Below are 23782 nucleotides of genomic sequence, written 5' to 3'. Positions count from 1 at the left end.
AATGATTGTTAGATGTTCCTTTCTCTATGTACTCAAAGGAGGCAGTGCTAGGTCTCCTTTGAGGAAATGAAGCAAGTAATGTAAGAATAGAGAAACATCTAGGAAACAGTGACAACATAATTATAGAAATATAGAACATATACAAAGTGGCACATAACAAGTGGAAATGAAAACTACCAACCAATAATTTCAAAAAAACTTTCAATTAAAATTATTGAGCTACCAATAGTAAAAATCAAAAGGTGAACTAGTGAAATTACTATAAATATATTCTCTGACTATCCTTCAGCTGCTGTTTGAATTCTCACTAGCTGACAAACTTAGGACTGGAAATAATGTTTGTAACACAAGGACATTTACAACATTTATAAGAAAACTATTAAGCTTACCTATACAGCATTATTTTGTGAATTTTTTCCAGGATTTGCTGTTAGTGAGCACAACACTAGAAAGGCACAGACTGGACCAATAGAAAGGGGAACTGTATTTAAAAGCACTGAAAGAAACTGTAATCCCCTCAAAAAAAAATCTAAATGAGATACAACTCAAAACTGTTGGCAGGTGGAGAGCCAATTCCATCGGATCTCATTCAGCATGTAATGTTATGTTAAGGTTTCAAGTTTATTTTCCAAAACAGTTAAGAATTTTGAGGAACTGTAGTTCCTCAACATTCTGTAATCTTGGAACTTTTGTTACAGAAGCAGAAAGGTAATTTACCAATACCATATCCAAAGTAGTCAACATTTTATTCCCCCTCTCCACCTTTCCCCCCATCCTTCCTTGAACAGTGAGTCATGTTGTGATATGGTTCCACATTTTTGTACCTCATTCAAATGGCCATTCATTTGAGAGTCAAGACAGCAAGCTACTTGACCAGCAAGCTACTTGACCATCACAGCCTGGACCAATCTTTCATTCAGCAGATGTCCACACATTTGCACTTCCCAGTTGAGATTGCTGGATAGAAATCAGGAGCTGGTTGATTCTGTTTTGTAGCCACAACAAAATTCTATTAAATTTTTTCCAAGTGACTTACTATGACACTATCCATGACAACATAACATTTTGAAAACAAATTATACCAGCCAATGCATGAAGGGTTGTGTCTATTGTGAAATGGCAGACCAACTAAATACATATCTTGGTTCTGTCTTCACAAAGGAGGACACAAATAACCTCCCAGAAATACCGCGGAACATAGGGTCTGATGAAAGGGTGGAACTGAAAGAAATCAGTATTTGTAGGGAAATGGTGTTAGGAAAATTGATGGGACTGAAGGCCGATAAATCCCCAGGGCCTGATAATCTACATCCCAGGGTACTTAAGGAAGTGGCCCTAGAAATAGTAGATACATTGCTGGTCATCTTCCAGAACTCGATAGACTGTGGAACAGTACCCATGGATTGGAGGGTAGCTAATGTTACCCCACTATTCAAAAAAGGTGGCAGAGAAAAAGCGGGGAATTATAGACCGGTAAGCCTGATATCGGTAGTGGGGAAAATGCTAGAGTCTATTATAAAAGATGTAATAGCAGAGCACTTGGAAAACAGTGACAGGATCGGACAAAGTCAACATGGATTTACAAAAGGTAAATCATGCTTGACTAATCTACTGGAATTTTTTGAGGATGTAACTGGTAAAATAGATAAGGGAGAACCAGTGGATGTGGTGTATTTGGACTTTCAAAAGGCTTTCGATAAGGTCCCACATAAGAGATTAGCGTGCAAAATTAAGGCACATGGGATTGGGGGCAAGGTATTGACTTGGATAGAGAACTGGTTGGCGGACAGAAAGCAAAGAGTTGGAATAAACGGGTCGTTTTCCGAGTGGCAGGCAGTGACTAGTGGGGTACCGCAGGGATTGGTCCTAGGACCCCAGCTGTTCACAATATATATTAATGATCTGGACGAGGGAATTGGATGTAATATCTCCAAATTTGCAGACGACACAAAGCTGGGTGGGAGGGTATGCTGTGAGGAAGATGTCATGAAACTCCAGTACGATTTGGACAGGTTGGGTGATTGGGCAGAAACATGGCAAATGCACTATAATGTGGATAAATGTGAGGTTATCCACTTTGGTGGCAAAAACAGGAAGGCAGATTATTATTTGAATGGCAATAGATTGGGAGAAGGGGAAGTGCAAAGAGACCTGGGTGTTCTTGTGCACCAGTCGCTGAAGGTAAGCATGCAGGTGCAGCAGGCGGTTAAGAAGGCAAATGGTATGTTGGCCTTCGTAGCAAGAGGGTTCGAGTACAAGAACAAGGATGTCTTGCTGCAGTTGTACAGGGCCTTGGTGAGACCGCACCTTGAGTATTGTGTGCAGTTTTGGTCACCTTACCTGAGGAAGGACGTTCTTGCCATGGAGGGAGTGCAGCGAAGATTCACCAGGCTGATACCTGGGATGGCAGGAATGACGTATGAGGAGAGATTGTGTCGATTGGGCTTATACTCACTGGAGTTTAGAAGATTGAGAGGGGATCTCATCGAAACCTATAAAATTCTGTCAGGTCTGGACAGACTAGATGCAGAAAGGATGTTTCTGATGGCTGGGGAGTCCAGAACCAGGGGTCATAGTCGAAGGATAAGGGGTAAACCAGTTAGGACTGAAATGAGGAGGAATTTCTTCACCCAGAGAGTGGTGAACCTGTGGAATTCTCTGCCAGAGGGCGGTGGAGGCCAGTTCATTAAATATATTCAAGAAAGAGTTGGATATATTTCTTGAGGCTAAAGGGATCAAGGGATATGGGGAGAAGGCAGGGACAGGGTACTGAATTTGGATGATCAGCCATGATCTCATTGAATGGTGGAGCAGGGCCGAATGGCCTACTCCTGCTCCTATCTTCTATGTTTCTATTGTCTGCTAGAACAAAGTGGGTGCAGATGCACTTCCACTCTAATCAAGAGCTCCGATATAACCTGAGTTAATTGTTCTGAACTAGACACTGTATTCAACTGAATCTAGCAAAATGTATGCAACATATCAAGTTTGCGGATCTTTCTTTCCAGTTAACACCAAACAGGCGCTAATTTTTTTAATCAGTGGATGCTGCTTTGTTTTTTTTTAAACTAATAGGAAAACTGTAATCTTAGTTACCACGTATACTTAAAATAACTGACCTGTTCTAAATGTTAAGAGATGCTAGGTTTTGTTAATCTTTTCATGCATTGAGTAGGTGACTACTAGTTATTTATAAAGCATTGAGGTACATTAGGGTATATTACCAATCTAGCCCACCAGTAAAAACACCTTTTTTAACGGCAGAATGTCCTGTAGACTTAAATTTCAGTAAATGCCGTTAATCTCTGCCCAATCAAGATAGGTTTCTTTTAACCCAATAATGATTAAAATTTAACATAAAAAATTAATGGCAGATCAAGAATTTGATTGTTGTATTGCATTCAAATTGGCACAACAGCTTTATAGCTCTCCGTAAATATGTTCTAAATTGAATCTATAATATCTCCAAGTTGCAATTGCTTAGACATCTAACCCTTCTGCCATCACTGCTCAGTAACCAGTTATTTTTTCACCTCTGTGAAGTTCTTTGGTGTGTTTTATTAATTAAAGTGCAAGTATGTGTTGTAGCTGGTCATTTGCTGTTTCTTTAGCTTTAGCACGATATTTCAATCAGTTAATATAATAGTTTAATGGCTTTTTCATTCCTGATCAACCAGGGTTCCTGCTCCTGATCACTATCCAGCAATCCCTGCTGGAAATGTCGATGTGTGGACATTTGGTGATCACAGGATTGATGTCAGCTATAATGCTTCAGTGATTCAATAAAGAAGGTGAGTACCTCCACCACACGGACTGCAGCAGTTCAAGAAGGCAGCTCACCACCACCTTCTCAAGGGCAATTAGGGATGGGCAATAAATGCTGGCCTTGCCAGCGACACTCACATCCCATAAACGAATATTTTTAAAAATAGCTTGCGAACACGTTAAAGATAGCCACTTAAGTGAAGTTCCAGTGCTTGCTTGGTGCAGGTGAAATTATACCCCAGGAAGAAATTAATGCCCTCAGAATTGTAGGGGAAAACTGACGAGAAAAAGTACATACCTGTAACACTACATTTTGATTTGCAAGTATGTTTGATATTGTCTAATTGGTTCTCTTGCATAGAATGATGCAGAGCCTCAAATAGGAGACAAACAGCAAAGGAAGGACAAAATGTAATGTCTAATGTCATGTAAATTACTTTGCTGTTAAATTGTGCTATTGTTCATTGTGTATTGTCATTAATCACGAGGAGTTCTGCTTTATTTGGGTCCCCAGAACTATGTATTTTCTACACTGACTAGATAATTATCAATAAATACAATGAGAGAGCACAGCTCGGCTCCTAGCAGGTATCGGAGTTAAAACATTTAACCGTAGAAGGAATTTGACTCGAGTAGTCTATCAAAACATTCTTAGAACCAGCAGAAAAACAAGATATTATGACTTACAGCCAGCCTAGCTGTGACAGCAGAGAACTACAAGGATTGCATAAATTTTCTAAGCGCTATGATTTGGATCAAAATTACTGTGATTGTTTGGTTTGTATATTAAAAATGTATTTGATTTTATTTAATTTTGAATATGCATTTCCTTAATTACTTTTTCACCATTTTGTTTACCAATAACAAATGGATGTTTTTAGACCCAAGTTCTATGTTAAATACTCAACATAAATACAAGCTTTTGTGTTAATCATAGTTTTCAATGAAATTCAAACTGCTAAAAAAAAAAATTAAATCTGGCAAAGTACTAATGCAGCCTGTCACAAAACCGTTAATGATAACCCTGAACAGATTTTATTTCACTGGTATCACATAGGACGGGAAGAATTTAGATACTGAAGCATTTTACTGTATATGCAGGAGACATACAGTCCACTACATTTTCTATTGCATACAACTTGCAGATGACCTTTTGTTAATCCAGCTTTTTACTCAAACACTATCCTTTCTCTCACCCCTCAATGCAGGGATACTAAATTAGATGTACAGCAAATACAATGGCCCAGAAATTTCGGTCGGGGGCTTCCCATGGGTGCAAGCCCCCGACCTGCACTTACCTACCGCACTGGCTGTTGAGCTGTGGGCCCGCGTGGTATTCCGATCCTGGGCCTGCTCCAACTGCCGGTGCGCAGTGCTTGCGTATCCCAGGGGCGCAGTTAGTTCGATGCGTCCCCTGGGATCACGTGGGCCATGGGCAGCCAATGGTAGCAGGGAATGCTTCATTCATAAGTTTGACAGGAAGACCTGTCAAACTTATAAATACTATAAGCCCCAAAACATCACTAAATCTTCAAATAAATTTTTAAAAACCATCACATTTTTAAAATAAACTATAAATTACATGAAATAACTATTTTAAACAATATTGGCCCAGAAATTCAGGTCTCCACGGGCGAGTACGCATGGGGTACTCACCCGTAAGCCCAATGGAAGTGCCGGTTTCCTGCATGCACTGTGCATGCGCGGAAAACCGGCACTTCCATTCCCCTGAAAGAAGGGGTACAGAGGTCGAACGCTGCGCAGGAGAGGCAGCGCGTGCACATCGAACTTACATTTTTTTTGCAGGTTTTCCTGGGAAGGTAAGTCTCCAGAAGTTAGACATGTAAAAAGCAGTCGCAAGGCCTGCTTTTTACAAGGTAAGTGGTGAATTAATTAAAATTAAAACATTTTTTCCACAGGTTTATTATTTTGAAATACTTTAAAGAAAGGTAAGTTTATTTTTAGCCCCGTTAGAAAATAAAATTACTTTGTTCAAAAATTTAAATTATTGTTTAAAATAGTTATTTCATGTAATTTATAGTTTATTTAAAAAATGTGATGTTTTTAAAAATTTATTTGAAGATTTAGTGATGTTTTGGGGCTTATAGTATTTATAAGTTTGACAACCCTTCCTGTCAAACTTATGAATGAAGCATTCCCTGCTACCATTGGCTCTCCTTGGCCCACGTGATCCCAGGGGACGCATCAAACTAACTGCGCCCCTGGGATACGCAAGCACTGCGCGCCGGCAGTTGGAGCAGGCCCAGGATCGGAATTCCACGCGGGCCCACAGCTCAACGGCCGGCGCGGTAGGTAAGTGCAGGTCGGGGGCTTATACCCGCGGGAAGCCCCCGACCCGAATTTCTGGGCCATTAATTTAAATTTTTGAAAAAATTAATTACATTTTCTAACGGGGCTAAAAATAAACTTACCTTTCTTTAAAGTATTTAAAAATAATAAACCTGTGGAAAAAATGTTTTAATTTTAATTAATTCACCACTTACCTTGTAAAAAGCAGGCCTTATGCCTGCTTTTTAAAAGTGTAACTCCTGGAGACTTACCCTCCCGGGAAAACCTGTAAAAAAAAACGTAATTTCAATGCGCACACGCTGCCTCTCCTGTGCACGCGTTCGACCACTGAACCCCTTCTTTCAGGGGAACGGAAGTGCCAGTTTCCCGTGCATGCACAAAACCGGCACATCCATTGGGCTTACGGGTGAGTACCCCGTGCGTACTCACCAGTGGAGACCCGAATTTCTAGGCCAATAAAAATATTACCCAACTCACCTTCTTCCTAAAGAGAGAAAAGGCCTGCCCACAACCTTTACAGACTAAATTTGGGACTTCAGGCGTCGGGGATGGATATGAAGAATACCCTGTGCTGTGGGCAAATCTGAATGGCCCCGCACCTCCGCTGAACCCAGGTTGCTGGCCACGCACTGTTCCAGTACCCATTACTTCATTCAGCAGACCACAACATGAAGCCCACATTGATGTGGCCCCAGCCTACAAAACAGACACAAATTCACACAATTTTACTGAAGTACATTGTTTGCCTAAGAACAAACGTTCATAGAGTATTGGTCAACAAACTGCCCAATTCTTAAAAAAAAAAATTAGAAGAGATAGTTTAGTGCATTTACATCATTACAGAGATAATAATGGAGACACAAAAAGTGAAACAACATTTTACAAATTCAACACAGTATTTTCCAATTAACATTATATTACCCTACTCTCAGTGGTCAATATTTTCAGGCTATGTACTGCAGTTCAGAGATGAAATAAAAGGAAGGCACAGAAAGCATTGATACATAATGTGGGCAGCATGTTACTGAAATTGGAGACGTTACAGACTGAAAAAATTAGAAAAGCAAACTTGGTAAGAAAGCAAACAAAAACCTGCAATATTAAGAATGAAAAGGTTTTAAGTTTGTGTAATTTTTCCCTGTGTGAGTTATCCCCATATATCTTTAGTTCAACTGGGTGCAGATTTCTGCTCCTGAGAGGACAGTCAGCTTATTGACTGGCTGGCTGACTAGATAGAGAAAAAGAATTGATTTATATAGCAAGTCATTGTGTCTTCGAAATGGTTCAAGTGTTTCATAGCCAATTACGTAATTACTTTTGAAGTGCAGTTAGTGTTATGTAGGCAAATGTGGCAGCAAATTTGCACAAAGGAAGATCCCACAGACAGCAATGCATTTTTGGTGTTGATGGTTGAGAGGGTATGTTGCATATCTGATTAGTAAATTAAAAATTAGTAGTAGATGCCATTGTTGGCCATGTGATCTTTATACTTATTTGCACGGTGTATGCATGTGCATTTTAATCTTTATGTGCGATTGTTAAGTAAAATACTACAGTGAAAAGGAGAGTATGATCATTGCGAGTGCTTTACTTCCTTAGTTATTGAATGGTGGTAGATGTTTGTTCAGTAAATATACACATGAAGTACAATTACCTGTATTGTGTGAGTGTATGCAAGGCATTTTCTACTAAAATTAGTGCATGTGGCTGAAACGGTGTGCCGTAGCCACTCCTGTGGCTAGTCAGAAATATCTACTGGGCAGTACTGTGTTAAAGCATACAACAACAACTACTTGCATTTATATAGCATCTTTACCGTAGCAAAATACCTCAAGACACTTCACAGGAGCGTTATCAAACAAAATTTGACACCGAGCCACATAATGAGATATTAGGAGGTGGCCAAAAGCTTGATCAAAGAGGTAGGTTTTAAGGAGTGTCTTAAAGGAGGAGAGAGAGGCTCTCCACAAGGGTAATGCTCCACGATGGCTCCCACCACAGTCCGAGAAGGAGACGTGAGCTACCTCCGTCTCCCTTCCATCCCCACCGAGCATGCACTTCAAAACTCCCATTCCTGTTCTCAAACCCCCCCCATGGTCCATTAATTCAGCTCCCTCTCAGACCGTTGGGTTCACTTACCCCTCTCAGCCTGCTCTCCCTGATGAGATCATCGGCATTCAATGCTTAAACAAACAGTGGGAAAGAAATGCAAGGGGTTTGATTTTAACTCTATGTGGGCGATGGGCTGCTCTGGCAGCGAAGAGACTGGAGCTATTTTGAGGTCTCATTTAAATAGAACCGGTGAGCTGCCCACCCCAAACTGCATCCTGATGTAGCTAGTCAGATTCAAGCTGGGGGGTGAAGAGGTCAGCAGAGGCCCAGATTATTTTTGCTAAACTCAGAGGAGCAGTCCCAATAGTAACTGTATTCTACAGTACAACTACAATTCTGCTGTTCCATAATCTCCAGGTACAAAGTACATCTGCCAGGATGAGATCCTGTATTGAAATCAAAATCACTTGCACTTAAAATTAGCCAAATGTCCCCTCAAAAAATTACCTTTAAATCGTCAATGCCCATTTATGACTTCCTACATCCTCCTAATTCATGTTCAGCATTTCCTCTAAGTTTTAGTGATTTGTAGGTTCACACTTGCTCACTATTGAAAAAAGGTTAATACACTATCCATAAGCTTCATAATTTATTGACAGGAAGAGCCATTTCATAATTTTACAATAGCCTTCAAGATATTTAAAAGATTTTGAACTTAAACATTTGAATTACAAACCCACTCCAGCTCTTCAGCACATAATCTAGACTGAGGTATCAATACTCTACTGAAGAAGTGCTGTCTTTCAGATGAGACATTGGATCAGAATTTGCGGTGGGTACGAACAGCATTCGCTGTTATTACCCCTTTGAAACTGACCACAACTTCAAGATGTAGCACATGCGCATCTAAACGCAGTAATCCTGAAGTCTGGCGCCCTTTTTAACATTCATCCCAGTTTGGCATAAAAATAAAACAAAAAAGGTGACCCAACCGTGGCTAACAAGGGAAATTAGGGATAGCATAAGATCCAAGGAGAGGACATATAAATTGGGAGCAGTTTAGGATTCAACAAAAGGAGGACAAAGGGATTAATTAAGAAGGGGAAAATAGAATGAGAGAGTAAGCTTGCAGGGAACATTAAAACTGACTGTAAAAGCTTTTATAGATATGTGTGAAGAGAAAAAGATTGGTGAAGTCAAGTGTAGGTCCCTTGCAGTCAGAATCGGGAATTTATAATGGGGAACAAAGAAATGGCCGACCAACTAAATACATATTTTGGTTCTGTCTTCACAAAGGAGGACACAAATAACCTCCCAGAGATGCCAGGGAACATAGGGTCTGATGAAAGGGTGGAACTGAAAGAAATCAGTATTTGTAGGGAAATGGTGTTAGAGAAATTGATGGGACTGAAGGCCGATAAATCCCCAGGGCCTGATAATCTACATCCAAGGGTACTTAAGGAAGTGGCCCTAGAAATAGTAGATGCATTGCTGATCATCTTCCAACATTCGATGGGATCTGGAACAGTACCCATGGATTGGAGGGTAGCTAATGTTACCCTACTATTCAAAAAAGGTGGTAGAGAGAAAACGGGGAATTACAGACCGGTAAGCCTGACATCGGTAGTGGGGAAAATGCTAGAGTCCATTATAAAAGATGTAATAGCAGAGCACTTGGAAAACAGTGACAGGATCGGACAAAGTCAACATGGATTCACAAAAGGTAGATCGTGCTTGACTAATCTACTGGAATTTTTTGATGATCTAACTGGTAAAATAAATAAGGGAGAACCAATGGATGTGGTGTATCTGGACTTTCAGAAGGCCTTCGATAAGGTCCCACATAAGAGATTAGCGCGTAAAGTTAAGGCACATGAGATTGGGGACAAGGTATTGACTTGGATAGAGAACTGGTTGGCAGACAGAAAGCAAAGAGTTGGAATAAACGGGTCTTTTTCCGAATGGCAGGCAGTGACTAGTGGGGTACCGCAGGGATCGGTCCTTGGACCCCAGCTATTCACAATATATATAAATGATCTGGACAAGGGAACGAGATGTAGTATCTCCAAATTTGCAGACGACACAAAGCTGGGTGTGCTGTGAGGAGGATGTCGAGAAACTCCAGGATGATTTGGACATGTTGGGTGATTGGGCAGAAACATGGCAGATGCAATATAACGTGGATAAATGTGAGGTTATCCACTTTGGAGGCAAAAACAGGAAGGCAGATTATTATCTAAATGGCAATAGATTGGGAGAAGGGGAAGTGCAACGAGACCCGAGTGTCCTTGTGCACCAGTCGCTGAAGGTAAGCATGCAGGTGCAGCAGGCGGTTAAGAAGGCAAATGGTATGTTGGCCTTCGTAGCGAGAGGGTTTGAGTACAGGAACAAGGAGGTCTTGCTGCAGTTGTACAGGGCCTTGGTGAGACCACATCTTGAGTATTGTGTGCAGTTTTGGTCGCCTTATCTGAGGAAGGATGTTCTTGCCATGGAAGGAGTTCAGCGAAGATTCACCAGGCTGATACCTGGGATGGCAGGAATGATGTATGAGGAGAGATTGGGTCGATTGGACTTGTACTCGCTGGAGTTTAGAAGAATGAGAGGTGATCTCATTGAAACGTATAAAATTCTGACAGGTCTGGACAGACTAGATGCAGGAAGGATGTTCCCGATGGTCGGGGAGTCCAGAACCAGGGGACACAGTCTAAGGATAAAGGGTAGGCCATTTAGGACAGAAATTAGGAGGAATTTCTTCACCCAGAGAGTAGTGAACCTGTGGAACTCTCTACCACAGAAGGCAGTGGAGGCCAGTTCATTAAATATATTCAAGAAGGAGTTGGATATATTTCTTAAGGCTAAAGGGATCAAGGGGTATGGGGAGAAAGTAGGGACAGGGTACTGAATTTGGATGATCAGCCATGATCGCATTGAATGGCGGAGCAGGCTCGAGGGGCCAAATGGCCTACTCCTGCTCCTATCTTCTGTGTTTCTATGTTGCGGTCAGTCATTCACTGCTCAGACACTGGTTGCACTGTGCCCCTCCCCCCCAGCCAGCAAGCAGTGAAACTGACGAAAACTTGGGATTTTACGCAGTAATATTGCTGTTAAATACCCCATTAAAAGTTAGGTCTTGTTGGATTAGGTGTAACTGGGGTTTTAACATTATGATAAAAATTACAACTTAAGAAAATTAATATTTTTTTTAAAGTTTGTTCATATTTATTTCAGGTTTACCTTTTCTCCATTTGAGAGCCCCAATCTTTGTTTTGCTCTCTAACATTTTTTAAAAGTCTGAGTAAAATCAGCTTCTTCACTTCCTGGTTTCCTGTCTGAGAGAGTTTTGCATTGTGATTGGCTGCTTAGACAACTTGTTGACATCACAACAGAGCGCTCTAGGGATTCTCCATTATATTACACTGAAATCACTTGCGCATCAAAAAAGGCAAACTTCTCACCACAGAGATCGCAGGATCTTTGTGGGCAGCTTTCTTTGGGGCCAGCGGCGAACGCCTTTGCTTCACCACTTACCACAAATTCCAGGCCGTTAAACTGAAGCCCTATCTGCCTGTTCAGGCGGATGTAAAAGATTCCATGGCACTATTCAAGTAAGAGCAGAGGGGAGTCCAGGCATCCTTTCTCAACCAACACTAACTAAAAACATATTAACTGGTCCTTCAGCGCAGAGGACAGGTTGGCCAAGGAGAGCCACTGATGTTCAGGATATTCATCAAAAGTCTAAATTTCTTTAAATTTTAAAGAACCTAAGCAAATTTAAGATTACATTTGAATAAAAAGTATACATCGATGTAGCCTTGCATAGGGTGATCTCAGCACAGTGCAGGATGTTTGAATTTTCACTGATTTCTAGAAGCTGAAGTTGGACCAATCAGAACTGTTAATGGTGTTTTACTTTGCATTTAAATTTAATTTTGCTCAGTTTCTTTAAAATTTATAGAAATTCAGACTTTTGATTGTCTACCATAGTAGAGCAGGAAGGTGGGATGAGGTTGCATTGGTGGCAGTTGCAAGCACCCACCAGGTGAGCAGTGTTTTTTCAGTTTGCTACCAGAATAGCTGCTCCTTGCATGAATAGAGATACTGCACTGATCTGCCATTTCAAATTAGTGTTCCAAACACCCCAGCGCGCTATATCACTGTCGTTACTGTGATATTTGGTGTTCAATAACTGTGAAGGAACGAAGCCTTTTGAAGCATAAAGTTGAGGATGTTGATCCTGTGGAAGGAACAAGTATAGCCAGGCAAAAGTTCCTTCCTTCTTGGACTTTGGATTCACATGTACTGCTTCTGACAAAAACTGTCGTCCGCAATGAGTTGTTTGTGCTCAAGTTGTTGTTCAGGATTGGAAGAAATCAAGCAAACTCAAATGCCACCTGGAGACCAAACATCCTGTCCTCAATGATATACAGTAAACTCTTGTTTAAACGGCACCTAATCAACCGGAATTCTTTAATAACCGGCAAAATAGATAACCGGTAATCTTGCCGAATCCATCCATTTTTTGTTTTTCCGAGTCCGAGTTTCCTGCGGTGGTCTAGTCACTGGTTTTTATTTTTTGTGTGTTAAAAATTGCCTACTTCTCTGTTATCCAGAATTTTTAATCAACCGGCACCATCCCGGTCCCGTCAGTGCTGGATACGAAAGAGTTTACTGTACTGAGATTTTTTTTTCCAAACAGAAGCTCTTTCAACTGAAAGGACAGGTGAAGATAATTGAAGAAGTGTGATGGCCAATGTCCCGCGTAAACCGCCCATTCAAATTTTTGCACATGCGTAGTAGCTACAATGTAAAAGCCGGTGAGCAGCCTGTGCGGGACATTGCAGATGACTGTGCGGCCACGCAGCTTAGCGGGAACATTGGTGATGGTTGTCTTGTAGTAAAGTTTTGGCAAGATTCTGAAAACTCAAGGAGGAGTGCCGCATTTTTTCGATCGACTCTGAATCAACATTTAGTCATTTCCTTAAAACCTACCTGTAATGAAATCTGTTTGTCTTGCCTGTATTCGTTTTGCACTCATGTATATTACCCTCCCCCACACGGTGTATAGTTTCACTTCCTCTTTCCTGACTAACCTGGAAGGTTCCAGGTCTTGGCTCTTGGTTCCGCCCCTGACTTCTCTTACTTAAAGATCTCAGGATCTGTATGACTCATTCCTGTGAGCCAGTCAGTGTGTTGAGATGTTAGCTCTGATCTTAGTGATTAAAAGCCAACTTGTTAAAGTCTATAACTTCTAGTTTTGTGGTTATTGAAGGCACATCACTACCTCTTTGACCAAGCTTTTGGTCATCTGACCTAATGTGTCCTCCTTTGGCCTGGTGCCAATTTTTGGCTGATTACGCTTCTGTAAAGCACCTTGGGATATTTCATTACGTTAAAGGCACTATATAAATGTAAGTTATGTTAGCCAAGAAAATATAATCCTCTTGTTTTATGTGAAAATACAGGGAGTGAAATTGATCTTCTCCAGTAGCGCAAAATGGGCTGATTGAAAATCGTCAGCCCGTTTCCGCGACTGTTGAAGACTAATTTCGCCCTCATGGTTTCTTAAAAAGAGGGTGGCAAGGCTGGGGGTATGAATTTGGAAAGGGGAGGGGCACAGCAATAAACAGTTTGGGAAACGCCAATATAATCTAAATACTATACACAAACAGATTGTACTATATACGTTCTATTGATACACTTCCTCCATTTAAAACATTTTTGATTAGTTGCAAGATTTACGCAATAGCAATATTGTCACTAGGATTTCAATTACGCATAATTGACCAGCAAAATTTTTTAAAGGCCCCTTATAGGTGTATTTTACTAAGATAGCAATTGCGTTGTAGTGGACTTGAATAATGTTCACATCGCATCAACTTAAACAATGGGAACACCAAAATTGATCTATTTTGAATGCCATGAGCACAACCAAATAACTAAGGTTGTCAATAAATCTTTTCCACATAAGCATAACTGCTAGTAATTACTGATCACCACAGACATTCCGAAATCGGGCATTCTCCTCTTCCTTCTCCCCCTACACATCTTTATTCTAGCATCAAGCACAGCAAACACTAGCCCGGAAAGATCTGTCAAAATGCCCAGGGATTGCCGCTGGAAGGCTTTTAACATTTTTACAATTCCTTCCGCGACACTCACGGCCTCTATAGGAAACCAGAGCCCAGGCCTAACACAGACGGTAAAGACACCCCTCCCTCCCTTTGGTGCTGTCCCTGGTAATTACACAATAAATAATACGCTTCACTTTCATACTTGTGCTGCAATCCAATTTCAAAATTAAAATAGAACCACTACCATCAATACACGCCTGTATCACTCCCTGTATTTTCACAGAAAACAAGAGGATTATATTTTCTTGCCCACTCGCATTTTCTCCGCCTATTCCGCTACTTTCAGCAACGAAGATGCTGCTGGATTTTCCTCAAACGGGGAAAAGCTGCTTCAAAACTGCATCAAGTCTTTCGCGCCGTGTTTCCAACTATTATTATCTGCGCACAGTTGCCCGCGACAGTAATTAGTGTCCCGATCGAGGGGCAGCTCCATTACTGCAAGAACCGCCAGCCACCGCAGCCAGACGGCGGCTCCTGAAACATCAAACCAGACGAGTACCTTCATGACAGTTGTTCTGACTCCACGTCCCGAAACTACAGCAACATGTCCAGCCTGCTGGTGGCAGAGGGCTCGGGGCTTGAGCGCAAAGTCCGTCAAACGGACAACCGCTCTCGCGCTGCAGCCTCGGCTCGGAACCCGCCCCCGCCTGATTGACATTCGCACTAACCAATCGGCAGCGAGAGGCGCAGCGCACAGGAGGTGACGAGTTGGTCGAGTGATTGTGATGTGTAGTTTCCCCGCCCCCCGCGCAGAGCTCGGTGCATTATTACACTGAGTGACGCGCGCAGGGCGTTTGGGGGCCGAGCCTGACTACCCCGCCCCCACCCGAGCCGCAGCCTGCAGCACATATCCGAGAGCCAGTCGTTTTCTGTCAGCTTGCTGCTTGCCTGGAAAAGGTCAGCAGGTCGGAGCGGGGAGAGTGAGAAAGAAGGAGGGGAGGGGAGGATTAAACACACAGACAACAAAATGAAACTGGCTATCCTAAAACTCTTCAACTTGGTTCTGAGTGTCGGTTATTTCCCTGATATCTGGAACAAAGGACTCATAACGCCCATATACAAAAGTGGGGACAAAATCGACCCAAACAACTATCGAGGCATCTGTGTAAACAGTAACCTGGGGAAGGTATTCTGTAGCATCATAAACAAAAGACTTATAAACTTCCTTGAGGAGCACAATGTCTTGAATAAAAGCCAAATTGGATTCCTGCCAAACTATAGAACATCCGATCATATCTTCACCCTACAGACCCTAATTGACAAACACGTTCACCATAACAAAAGCAAAATCTACGCATGCTTTGTAGATTTCCAGAAGGCTTTCGACTCCATCTGGCATGACGGTTTATTCCTGAAACTTATCGAAAGTGGGGTAGGAGGGAAAACATATGATGTAATTAAATCAATGTATACAAACAACAAATGTGCAGTTAAAATTGGAGACAAACAAACAAAATACTTCCCACAGGGGCGGGGGGTGACGCAGGACTCGCCAATCTCACCGACACTCTTTAATATTTACATAAATGGATTGGCAAAACTACTTGAACAATCTACAGCACCCGGCCTCACCCTATATGAATCCAAGGTTAAATTCCTCCTCTATGCAGACGACCTGGTTCTGCTGTCACCTACTAAAGAGGGTCTACAGCAGAACCTGGACCTGCTGGAGTCGTACTGCCAGACTTGGGCCCTGGCAATAAATCCCCAAAAAACCAAAGTCCTTGTGTTCCAGCAAAGATCCAAACATCAGGGACCCAAAATAAATTTCACAGTAGGAACAACCAAAATTGAACAAACCACTAACTACACATACTTGGGCTTAAAAATCAGTTCTACGGGAAACTTCAAACTGGCTGTGAATGAACTGAAAGAGAAAGCAAGAAGGGCTTTCTATGCCATCAAAAAATCAATCCAAATAGAAATCCCAATTCGCATTTGGCTCAAAATTTTCAAATCAGTAATTGAACCAATTGCACTCTATGGCAGTGAGGCATGGGGACCGCTAACTCAACAAGAATTTGCAAAATGGGACAAACACCCAATTGAGATCCTACATGCAGAATTCTGTAAAAGTATCCTCCGGACTCAAAGGAAAACAGTAAACCATGCATGCAGGGCGGAACTAGGCCAATATCCATTAATAATCACTATCCAAAAAAGAGCCACCAAATTTTGGAATCACCTACAAATGAGCAACCCCCAATGCTATCACTACGACGCCCTGAAATGCCAAGAGCTGACCATAAAGAAGAATACCCTCAGTCAACTAGTCCTGGGACTCAGTGAAGTAACTACTAACAATACTAACAATAACCAGCCCCAGGACAGTGACAGGGTAACACAAAGAATTCGACCCAACACAATCGTCGCTAAGCAAAAGGAAAAATATCTGACATATTGGGCAGAAACAACAAAAACCCAAAGCAAACTCAATTGCTACTTGGCCCTAAACAGACAATACAACATAGCTGATTACCTGACCATGGTAAAGGATAACAAACTGAGAAGAACCTTGACAAGGTACAGACTTAGCGAACATAGCCTAGCGATCGAAAAAGGCAGACACAGGCAGACCAGGCTGCCAAGAGAAGACAGGATATGCTCTCACTGCAGTCAGGGAGTAGTGGAGACAGAGATGCACTTCCTCACAGCCTGTGGAAAATATCAGGGCATCAGGGAGAATTTCTACCAAAAATTCTCACAAATATGCCCTGAATTCAGAAATCTGAATGACAACCAAAAACTCCCATTCCTACTGGGAGAGGAGAGAAGCTGTATAACACTGGCGGCACACTATGTTACAGCTTGCCATGAACAGAGGGACAACCAGTAAACTAAGAAAAGAATATATATAAACAATGCGAATGTATATTTATACACTCAGGGATATACCTGTTTATACACTGTATGAATAGAACTGCGTTTATGTGCTAAACCATAAATGTATTTTGATGCTTTGGCAACATAAGATGTAACTTATCATGCCAATAAAGCGATTTGAATTGTGAATTGTGAATTGGGAGGGAGAGAGGGGAGGGGAGAGAGGGGAGGGGAGGGGAGAGAGGGGAGGGTAGGGGAGGGGGGGAGGGAGAGAGGGGGAGGGAGAGAGGGGAGGGGGGGAGGGAGAGAAGGGAGGGGGGGAGGGAGAGAAGGGAGGGGGGAGGGAGAGAAGGGAGGGGGGGAGGGAGAGAAGGGGGGAGGGAGAGAAGGGAGGGGGGAGAGGGGGGAGGGAGAGGGGGGAGGGAGGGGGGAGGGAGAGGGGGGAGGGAGGGGGGAGGGAGAGGGGGGAGGGAGGGGAGGGAGAGGGGGGAGGGAGAGGGGGGAGAGGAGGGGGGGGAGGGGGAGGGGAGGGAGGGGGAGAGAGAGGGGGCAGGGGGAGAGAGGGGGGGAGAGGGGAGGGGGGAGGGGAAGAGAGGGGGGAGAGGGAGGGGGAGGGGGGGAGAGGGAGAGGGGAGGGGGGGAGAGGGAGAGGGGAGGGCGGGAGGGAGAGAGAGAGGGGAGAGAGGGGGGGAGAGGGAGAGAGGGGGGGAGAGGGAGAGGGGGGAGGGGGGGAGGGAGAGGGGGGGAGGGGGAGGGAGGAGGGGGGGAGGGAGGAGGGGGGGAGGGAGGGGAGGGAGAGGGGAGGGAGGGAGGGAGGGGAGAGGGGGGGAGGGAGAGGGGAGAGAGAGGGAGGGAGGGAGGGAGAGGGGGGGAGAGAGAGGGGGGAGAGGGAGGGAGGGGGGGGGAGGGAGAGGGGGGGAGGGAGAGGGGGGAGGGAGAGGGAGGGAGGGGAGGGAGAGAGGAGGGGAGGGAGAGAGGGGGGAGGGAGAGGGAGGGGAGAGGGGGAGGGGAGGGAGGGGGAGGGGAGGGAGGGAGAGGGAGAGGGGGGAGGGGAGGGAGGGAGAGGGGAGGGGAGGGGGGGAGGGAGAGGGGGGGAGGGAGGGAGAGGGGGGAGGGGAGGGGGGAGGGGGTGGGGAAGGGGGAGGGGAGGGGGAGGGGGGGAGGAGGAGGGGGGGAGGAGGAGGGGGAGGGGGGGAGGAGGGGGGAGGGGGGAGCGGGAGAAAGGGAGGAGGGGGGAGAGGGAGAAAGGGGGGAGAGGGAGAAAGGGAGGAGGGGGGAGGGAGAAAGGGAGGAGGGGGGAGAGAGAAAGGGAGCAGGGGGGGATGGAGAGGAGGGGGAGAGAGAAAGGGAGGAGGGGGGATGGAGGAGCAGGGGAGAGAGAGAGAGGGAGGAGCGGAGAGAGAGAAAGGGAGGAGGGGGGAGCGGAGGGAGGGAGGGAGGAGCGGGGAGAGGGAGGAGGGGAGAGGGAGGAGGGGAGAGGGAGAAAGGGGGGAGGGAGAAAGGGGGGAGGGGGAAAGGGAAGGAGGGGGGAAAGGGAGGAGGGGGGAGGGGGAAAGGGAGGAGGGGGGAGGGGGAAAGGGAGGAGGGGGGAGGGGGGAAAGGGAGGAGGGGGGAGGGGGAAAGGGTGGAGGGGGGAGGGGGAAAGGGAGGAGGGGGGACCCCCAATGCTATCACTACGACGCCCTGAAATGCCAAGAGCTGACCATAAAGAAAAATACCCTCAGTCAACTAGTCCTGGGACTCAGTGAAGTAACTACTAACAACACTAACAATAACCAGTCCCAGGACAGTGACAGGGTAACACAAAGAATTCGACCCAACACAATCGTCGCTAAGCAAAAGGAAAAATATCTGACATATTGGGCAGAAACAACAAAAACCCAAAGCAAACTCAATTGCTACTTGGCCCTAAACAGACAATACAACATAGCTGATTACCTGACCATGGTAAAGGATAACAAACTGAGAAGAACCTTGACAAGGTACAGACTTAGCGAACATAGCCTAGCGATCGAAAAAGGCAGACACAGGCAAACCAGGCTGCCAAGAGAAGACAGGATATGCTCTCACTGCAGTCTGGGAGTAGTTGAGACAGAGATGCACTTCCTCACAGCCTGTGGAAAATATCAGGACATCAGGGAGAATTTCTACCAAAAATTCTCCCAAATATGCCCTGAATTCAGAAATCTGAATGACAACCAAAAACTCCCTTTCCTACTGGGGGAGGAGAGAAGCTGTGTAACACTGGCGGCACACTATGTTACAGCTTGCCATGAACAGAGGGACAACCAGTAAACTAAGACAAGAATATATACAAACAAGGCAAATGTATATTTATAAACTGTATGAATAGAACCGCGTTTATGTGTTCAACCATAAATGTATTTTGATGCTTTGGCAACATAAGATGTACCTTATCATGCCAATAAAGCGATTTGAATTGTGAATTGTGGGAGGGGGAAAGGGAGGAGGGGGGAGGGGGAAAGGGAGGAGGGGGGAGGGGGAAAGGGAGGAGGGGGGAGGGGGAAAGGGAGGAGGGGGAAAGGGAGGAGGGGGGAGGGGGAAAGGGAGGAGGGGGGAGGGGGAAAGGGAGGAGGGGGGAGGGGGAAAGGGAGGAGGGGGGAGGGGGAAAGGGAGGAGGGGGGAGGGGGAAAGGGAGGAGGGGGGAGGGGGAAAGGGAGGAGGGGGGAGGGGGAAAGGGAGGAGGTGGGAGGGGGAAAGGGAGGGGGGGAGGGGGAAAGGGAGGAGGGGGGAGGGGGAAAGGGAGGAGGGGGGGAGGGGAAAGGGAGGAGGGGAAGGGGGAGGGGGAAAGGGAGGCGGGGGGAGGGGAAAGGGAGGGAGGGGGAAAGGAAGGAGGGGGAAAGGGAGGAGGGGGAGGGGGAAAGGGAGGAGGGGGGGAGAGAGAGGGGGAGGGGGAGAGAGAGGGGGGAGGAGGAGGGGGGATAGAGAGGGGGGAGCGGGGAGAGGGGGGGAGGGAGGAGCGGGGGAGGGAGGAGGGGGGCGGAGGGAGAAAGGGAGGAGGGGGGAGAGGGAGAAAGGGGGGGAGGGGAGAAAGGGAGGAGGGGGGAGAGGGAGAAAGGGAGGAGGGGGAAAGGGAGGAGGGGAGAGGGAGAAAGGGAGGAGGGGGGGAGAGAGAAAGGGAGGAGGGGGAGAGAGAGAAAGGGAGGAGGGGGGAGAGGGAGAAAGGGAGGAGGGGGGAGAGGGAGAAAGGGAGGAGGGGGGGAGAGGGAGAAAGGGAGGAGAGGGAGAAAGGGAGGAGGGGGGAGAGGGAGGAGGGGGGGGGAGAGGGAGGAGGGGGGGAGAGGGAGAAAGGGAGGAGGGGGGGAGAAAGGGAGGAGAAAGGGAGGAGGGGGGAGAGGGAGGAGGGGGGAGAGGGAGGAGGGGAGGAGGGGGGGGAGAGGGAGGAGGGGGGGGAGAGGGAGAAAGGGAGGAGGGGGGGAGAGGGAGAAAGGGAGGAGGGGGAGAGGGAGAAAGGGAGGAGGGGGGAGAGGGAGAAAGGGAGGAGGGGGGAGAGGGAGGAAAGGGAGGAGGGGGAGAGGGAGAAAGGGAGGAGGGGGAGAGGGAGAAGGGAGGAGGGGGAGAGAGGGAGGAGGGGGAGAGAGGGAGGGGGGAGAGAGAGAGGGAGGAGGGGGGAGAGAGAAAGGGAGGAGGGGGGGGAGAGAGAAAGGGAGGGGGGGAGAGAGAAAGGGAGGGGGAGAGAGAAAGGGAGGAGCGGGGGGAGAGAGAAAGGGAGGAGGGGGAGAAGGGAGGAGGGGGGGAGAAAGGGAGGAGGGGGGAGAAAGGGAGGAGGGGGAGAGGGGGAGAGGGAGAAAGGGAGGAGGGGTGAGAGGGAGAAAGGGGGGAGAGGGAGAAAGTTCTGCTGTCACCAACTAAAGAGGGTCTACAGCAGAACCTGGACCTGCTGGAGTCGTACTGCTAGACTTGGACCCTGACAATAAATCCCCAAAAAACCAAAGTCCTTGTGTTCCAGCAAAGATCCAAACATCAGGGACCCAAAATAAATTTCACAGTAGGAACAACCAAAATTGAACAAACCACTAACTACACATACTTGGGCTTAAAAATCAGTCTACGGGAAACTTCAAACTGGCTGTGAATGAACTGAAGAGAAAGCAAGAAGGCTTTCTATGCCATCAAAAAATCAATCCAAATAGAAATCCCAATTCGCATTTGGCTCAAAATTTTCAAATCAGTAATTGAACCAATTGCACTCTATGGCAGTGAGGCATGGGGACCGCTAACTCAACAAGAATTTGCAAAATGGGACAAACACCCAATTGAGATCCTACATGCAGAATTCTGTAAAAGTATCCTCCGGACTCAAAGGAAAACAGTAAACAATGCATGCAGGGCGGAACTAGGCCAATATCCATTAATAATCACTATCCAAAAAGAGCCACCAAATTTTGGAATCACCTACAAATGAGCAACCCCAATGCTATCACTACGACGCCCTGAAATGCCAAGAGCTGACCATAAAGAAGAATACCCTCAGTCAACTAGTCCTGGGACTCAGTGAAGTAACTACTAACAATACTAACAATAACCAGCCCCAGGACAGTGACAGGGGTAACACAAAGAATTCGACCCAACACAATCGTCGCTAAGCAAAAGGAAAAATATCTGACATATTGGGCAGAAACAACAAAAACCCAAAGCAAACTCAATTGCTACTTGGCCCTAAACAGACAATACAACATAGCTGATTACCTGACCATGGTAAAGGATAACAAACTGAGAAGAACCTTGACAAGGTACAGACTTAGCGAACATAGCCTAGCGATCGAAAAAGGCAGACCACAGGCAGACCAGGCTGCAAGAGAAGACAGGATATGCTCTCACTGCAGTCAGGGAGTAGTGGAGACAGAGATGCACTTCCTCACAGCCTGTGGAAAATATCAGGGCATCAGGGAGAATTTCTACCAAAAATTCTCACAAATATGCCCTGAATTCAGAAATCTGAATGACAACCAAAAACTCCCATTCCTACTGGGAGAGGAGAGAAGCTGTATAACACTGGCGGCACACTATGTTACAGCTTGCCATGAACAGAGGGACAACCAGTAAACTAAGAAAAGAATATATATAAACAATGCGAATGTATATTTATACACTCAGGGATATACCTGTTTATACACTGTATGAATAGAACTGCGTTTATGTGCTAAACCATAAATGTATTTTGATGCTTTGGCAACATAAGATGTAACTTATCATGCCAATAAAGCGATTTGAATTGTGAATTGTGAATTGGGAGGGAGAGAGGGGAGGGGAGAGAGGGGAGGGGAGGGGAGAGAGGGGAGGGTAGGGGAGGGGGGGAGGGAGAGAGGGGGAGGGAGAGAGGGGAGGGGAGGGGGGGAGGGAGAGAAGGGAGGGGGGGAGGGAGAGAAGGGAGGGGGGGGAGGGAGAGAAGGGAGGGGGGGAGGGAGAGGAGAGAAGGGAGGGGGGGAGGGAGAGAAGGGAGGGGGGGGAGGGAGAGAAGGGAGGGGGGGGAGGGAGAGAAGGGGGGGGGAGGGAGAGAAGGGGGGAGGGAGAGAAGGGAGGGGGGAGAGGGGGGAGGGAGAGGGGGGAGGGAGGGGGGAGGGAGAGGGGGGAGGGAGGGGGGAGGGAGAGGGGGGAGGGGGGGGAGGGAGGGGAGGGAGAGGGGGGAGGGAGAGGGGGGAGAGGAGGGGGGGGAGGGGGCAGGGGGAGAGAGGGGGGAGAGGGGAGGGGGAGGGGGAAGAGGGGGGAGAGGGAGGGGGAGGGGGGAGAGGGAGAGGGGAGGGGGGAGAGGGAGAGGGGGAGGGCGGGAGGGAGAGAGAGGGGGAGAGAGGGGGGGGAGAGGGGGGGAGAGGGAGAGGGGGGAGGGGGAGGGAGGAGGGGGGGAGGGGAGGAGGGGGGGGAGGAGGGGAGGGAGAGGGAGGGAGGGAGGGGAGAGGGGGGGAGGGAGAGGGGAGAGAGAGGGAGGGAGGGAGGGAGAGGGGGGGAGAGAGAGGGGGAGAGGGAGGGGGGGAGGGAGAGGGGGGGGAGGGAGAGGGAGGGAGGGGAGGGAGAGGAGAGGGAGGGAGGGGAGAGGGGGGGAGGGAGAGGGAGGGGAGAGGGGGAGGGGAGGGAGGGGGAGGGAGGGAGGGAGAGGGAGAGGGGGGAGGGGAGGGAGGGAGAGGGGAGGGGAGGGGGGGAGGGAGAGGGGGGGAGGGAGGGAGAGGGGGGAGGGGAGGGGGGAGGGGTGGGGATGGGGAGGGGAGGGGGAGGGGGGGAGGAGGAGGGGGGGAGGAGGAGGGGGAGGGGTGGGAGGAGGGGGGAGCGGGAGAAAGGGAGGAGGGGGGAGAGGGAGAAGGGGGGAGAGGGAGAAAGGGAGGAGGGGGAGGGAGAAAGGGAGGAGGGGGGAGAGAGAAAGGGAGCAGGGGGGGATGGAGAGGAGGGGGAGAGAGAAAGGGAGGAGGGGGGATGGAGGAGCAGGGGAGAGAGAGAAGAGGGAGGAGCGGAGAGAGAGAAAGGAGGAGGGGGGAGCGGAGGGAGGGAGGGAGGAGCGGGGAGAGGCGAGGAGCGGGAGAGGAGGAGGAGAGGGAGAGAGGGAGGAAAGGGGGGAGGGGAAAGGGAGGGAGGAGGGGAAAGGGAAGGAGGGGGGATGAAGGAGGAGAGGGGGAGGGGGAAAGGGAGGAGAGGGGGGGGAGGGGGGAAAGGGAGGAGGGGGGGAGGGGGAAGGGGGGAGGGAGGGGGAG

At 47.1% G+C, this 23782-nt stretch overlaps 1 protein-coding gene across 3 annotated transcripts in view; it reads right to left on the bottom strand.

Moving 5' to 3' along the window:
* Window positions 1-14956, bottom strand: part of rnf34a (ring finger protein 34a) — a 40807-nt gene extending 25851 nt beyond the window's left edge. The window contains exons 1-2 of one of the 3 annotated variants that reach the window (XM_085961623.1): window positions 14758-14956; window positions 6553-6771 (exon numbers count right to left, since the gene is read on the bottom strand). In XM_085961623.1, the coding sequence (XP_085817749.1) occupies window positions 6553-6771; window positions 14758-14916 (378 nt within the window). In that variant the 5' untranslated portion in view covers window positions 14917-14956. The remainder of the gene's footprint in view (window positions 1-6552; window positions 6772-14757) is intronic. The other 2 variants (XM_085961622.1, XM_085961624.1) reach the window with 2 other exon arrangements.
* Between the last annotated feature and the right edge of the window lie 8826 nt (window positions 14957-23782).

The sequence above is a fragment of the Somniosus microcephalus genome, chromosome 19 (assembly GCF_052327205.1).
Source record: "Somniosus microcephalus isolate GS21.2 chromosome 19, FLI_Smic_1.0, whole genome shotgun sequence".
Taxonomy (NCBI): domain Eukaryota; kingdom Metazoa; phylum Chordata; class Chondrichthyes; order Squaliformes; family Somniosidae; genus Somniosus; species Somniosus microcephalus.
This window is presented reverse-complemented; position numbering and strand designations above follow the sequence as displayed.